Source organism: Bombyx mandarina, chromosome 09 (genome assembly GCF_030267445.1).
Source record: "Bombyx mandarina strain Sakado chromosome 09, ASM3026744v2".
Lineage (NCBI taxonomy): Eukaryota > Metazoa > Arthropoda > Insecta > Lepidoptera > Bombycidae > Bombyx > Bombyx mandarina.
Genome location: NC_143216.1, coordinates 15,945,356 through 15,949,834, shown reverse-complemented (window position 1 = coordinate 15,949,834; position 4,479 = coordinate 15,945,356). Strand labels below are relative to the sequence as shown.

Here is a 4,479-nt window from a genome sequence, read left to right as displayed (position 1 = left end):
GACGAAAAAGTCAGTACGCTGTATCTATGGGTTACTTCGCCCGTCTAATTCTTCGTCGTAATCGACGAGTTCGACGAGGACTATGACTGGTGTTTAAAGAGCTTAAAAGCATCGAGTGTGGATCCGGGGGATCTGACAAGCCATGTCTTGGGCGACGGCGCCTTTGCGTTGTCCCGTCGCCTGTGATGGAAATGGATTAACACTAACTCAACTACTCATCCGAAGTAAGTTAATTTCATGAAAATTAGCAAACAAATCATGTCCTTTTGGCTTTGTTCCGATTTGCACTGCGAACATTGTTCGGTGCTTATACCGGGGAAATATTATTTCCGCTGTGGACTGACAGTAAAGTTGCAGTATAGAGCTAGTATTATAGGTACTTATTAACTCCATGAGTAGCAGTATCCTAGGGAAATATATGACGTCATAAATGGTCATAATTTTTCTACTGTGAACACTGGTGTTTTCGACGTAAGGTGCTTATTTAAGCGATAAGACCGCCAATTGTACTTTTTTGTATTGAATGTTTCGCATTATTTATTCATTTTGTGTACAATAAAGAATATGCTCTCTCTCTTTCTCTCAGTGCTTTTATCACGTGATCACACTTTTACCGTGCATTTCATCATTTCACATCATTTCAATAATTCAGTTATAATATTTTTTGTTGAAGTGAACACAAAGTCAAACAACGCCGATCACAGTATGCTGTACTAGGTTTCGTTTTAAACAGTAACCAATATAGGAAACTATAAAGAAAGGCTTCGCTGTATACTAAATCGACGTCACACCTTACAATGTTCGCAGTATTATTTTTTATAACTGAGGGATTGCTGGTGGCACGGAGGCCTTTCCAGTTTCACTGGGACAGGTGGGCGAGCAAAGGTTCAGGCAGTCTCGCAGTAGGTACCTATCGGAACCTAGTCTGTATCACTGTCAAGTGCCAAACAAGTGTCAATCGTGTTCAAACGTCAACCGCAAAAATGCGCTTCGTTGAAAATGAAATGAGTAGCAGTGGACCAAACAATAATTGATTTTCAGTTAATTATAACAGAACCCACTACGTTTGTGTAATGACTTTTTGTTTACAGTTATAAATCAAGAGAAACACAAAATACCGAGATGTCTCGTTGTTTAACGTTTTCCATTTTATTTGTATTGTTTACAACTTTTAAAACAGGTACGTAAATTTGGGCGTTGTTCATGTTTTAATTCTTGTACAATAATTGTTACCTTTTGTTTATTTTGTTTTTAGTTTATAGTATAAACTGTTATCAATGTTCTGGTACTGATTCGAATAATCCGTTCGAATGCAATGAGTTTTTAGACGGTGATGTTGACTTGGTACCCATTGATTGTGCTACCATTCATGATGCTCAATACTGCATAAAACACGTCGGAAGGTTTGAAGGTGAGATTTCAGGACAACTGACTCACTAATAAACCTAAAAAATCTGCTAGCCTTTTGATACTAACACAAGACATTTCTTGTCAAAAATAACTTAGATATTTTTATGGTAACTAACATCGATTACACGTTATATACTGGTACTAATATATTGATAAAATATTAGCATTAATATTTAGAAATTAACCAATTATGAATTTTTAGTAAATGGATCTTATATTAAGTTAGGTTTCCTGTTGAGACTGAGATAACACTGGGAGCAAATAATTAAGTATTAAAACTAGCAGTTAAAATATTATCTAAATTTGGCAATTTTCTATCTTATTTATGGGTTACCTTTAACCATTCTTCAAAAAAATAATGTCTAATTAAACAATTTTGATTGTTACATATCAAAATCAACAATGTAAATACTACTTTCCACCTTGAGACATGAGTTCTAAGTCTCAGTTCCATAGTTTAAGGGCTGTTCCATCCATGAATTTGAAACTCATTACAGTTTCACAGAAGAAATGGACAGAGTGGTACCAATCTATGTGGGCTCAAGATTGTCAAGATGCCCTACCACCAGTGAAAAAAATGATACTATATAAATGTCCCTGTGCCAAACGAGTGGTAAAACTGTGATAATTTGAAATTTTAAAGGCACACTTGAACAAAAAACAAATTGATTTTGAGACAATAAGAAAATTTGAAACTAACTTGGTATTAGACTAAACATTCAAAAATAAACTTGTGTGCAGAGGTTTCCTAAAAAAATTGGTATTTCTTCAACAAAAATTAACAATAATTCGAATATAGGTTTAACAATAGAATGTTACCAGTGTAATACTTCTTCAACTATGGAGTGCGGTGATGGTCTGATGAAATTGGATGGTGGGATATTGAAGCCAATGCCATGTGATCATGTCTATGATGCACGTTACTGCATCAAACATACAGGTTTCACTGTGTGATGTTGTGTTTAGTCTATGGTTTGCATGTATGAACTAGCTTTTCGAGCACTGCTTAAATTATTTGATAGTTGAGTTGTCTATATATCAAAGGTGGCAATCTGTGCATTTGGACAAAAAAATGTTATTGATATGTCAATACAGATTGATTTGAATATAATCATCTCCTTCAAAGAATACGGTTCAAAACCTGCATTAAATAAAGTATTAACTTAACCTGTTATTTATCTAAGATGTTGTTCAGAAGAGTTTTGTGACTGCCAATGGAATACAAAGTCAATAATTCGTTTTCCTGATTTACCAATAATTGTCCAAAAGTCACATTGCCGGCTTTGATAATAGTCGACTCAGTTAACACAAATGAAAAAATGCACCAAACATGTTAGTATGTGTTTCAAAATATGAGAGCTAAACATTTTAAATATTAATACAATTCTTTATCATTACAAATTTCGCAAAATTATCTTATGTTACATAGGCTTTGCTATGTAACCATACTACATTATTTGTTTCAATACATAATAGAATGTTTCAAAATACCAGTAAATAAACTAGATACTAACTCAAAATGTCTACTTAGTTTCTTTAATATCACTAATGCACTGTGTTTTAGTTTTACAGCACATGAGTCACAACAAAATTTACTAACAGGTGTTGGGAATGTACATTTTGTAAGTATTAGTTCAAATTTGTAGATTCATCTAACTAACTTTGGTACTTCATTTATCTACTAAATTATTATGAAAACTGTTACAGAGCTGATATTTAATCATCATATAAAAGCTATCAAGTTAAATATAAACTGACAATATAATAAATTTATTTTATTATGATTATTATTATTTACAAACATCGTTTTAAGGATGTAAATTTATCAGATAATTGAAAACTCAGCTCTTGTAAAATAATCATTTTGGGATGTGTATTAAGACTGGAAATTTAAAAGTGAGTTGCTATATTCAAGTTGTCTATGAGTTCTAGTAATCACTCAATACCAGTTAGCTGTGGGCTAATTCACTAGCCTGTAGCCAAATAAATGAGCAAAATGTATCAATTGAAAGGAGTAGCTTGGTCATGCGCCTTGCATTGTTGATGTTGCTGTGTGACAGTACTGACTGACTAAAGGGTGGGTTGTATGTTCATCTGCCTACAATGTCAATAAGAAATGATGTCTACCACTATTATTTATAATAACAATAATTTCATTACATGAATTCACTACTCACCTCTAGTTGTAGAGGTTCAAGGTTCATATGTTCAATTGAATACTAATCATGGGTATCCTACTTTTCAAACAGGAACTAAGATTGCTTTGTGACAGAAATACAATACTACCCACTCGGGCAGATTCACACCTTATAGAATTATAGGATTATGTAGGTACTAAATACCACTAACACTGGCTTATGAAAGGAAAGTCATGAGTTGATTATAATATGTTGAGAAATTACTAGTTCCTAATGTCAATTAGTTAAAATCCCCTGTCCATATGTTGCATGTTTCATACTTTGTAAGGTCTACACTCTGTCAGGTTTATGTAGATAATCTAAATACGCTATCATATGTTGTCAATAAGAAATATTAAGAGTAAATTTATATGAAATTTTAAACTTCATAACATCTGTTGTTCCTAATTATCTAATTTCGTATTTATATTTCTAGGTGGTATAAGCACAAAGAGATTCTGTTCGTCATTAGACCTTGGCAACTACTGTGATTATGTCAGACAACGGGGAGACAAATTAGAATATAGAACTTGCATCTACACTTGTAGCACAGATGGTTGCAATTCTGCTTCCAATATTGGTGTATCTATATTATTTCTATTTTTAGGAGTATTTGTATTGACATTTAGTATCTTTTAAATGTTTTAATATTTTAAAAACGTAAGAGTACATTCATTCCATATTTGATAAAGTTTGTATCCGTCCATTGGTGTTCTATGTTGTGATTTTTATAAAATATTTTTACAACTGTACTGATTAGTTAGATCTTGTTAATATGCTTTATATCACAAGTCGTCACTGTTTTTTTTTTTTTTATAAGATGTAAATCAATTTTAGATAATATTTCAATAAAACATTTATGATATTCTAATGTTTTTAAATTAAATGAAAC

The 4,479-nt window shown here is 32.3% G+C and overlaps 1 protein-coding gene across 1 annotated transcript; it reads left to right on the top strand.

The window, feature by feature from the left end:
* Nucleotides 1-952: 952 nt before the first annotated feature.
* bou (glycosylphosphatidylinositol anchored membrane protein boudin) lies at nucleotides 953-4,454 on the top strand. The gene is made up of 4 exons (XM_028170082.2): nucleotides 953-1,180; nucleotides 1,256-1,411; nucleotides 2,210-2,350; nucleotides 4,024-4,454. The coding sequence occupies exons 1-4, from the start codon at nucleotides 1,123-1,125 to the stop codon at nucleotides 4,224-4,226; spliced, it is 558 nt and encodes a 185-aa protein (XP_028025883.1). The 5' UTR covers nucleotides 953-1,122; the 3' UTR covers nucleotides 4,227-4,454.
* Nucleotides 4,455-4,479: the final 25 nt, after the last annotated feature.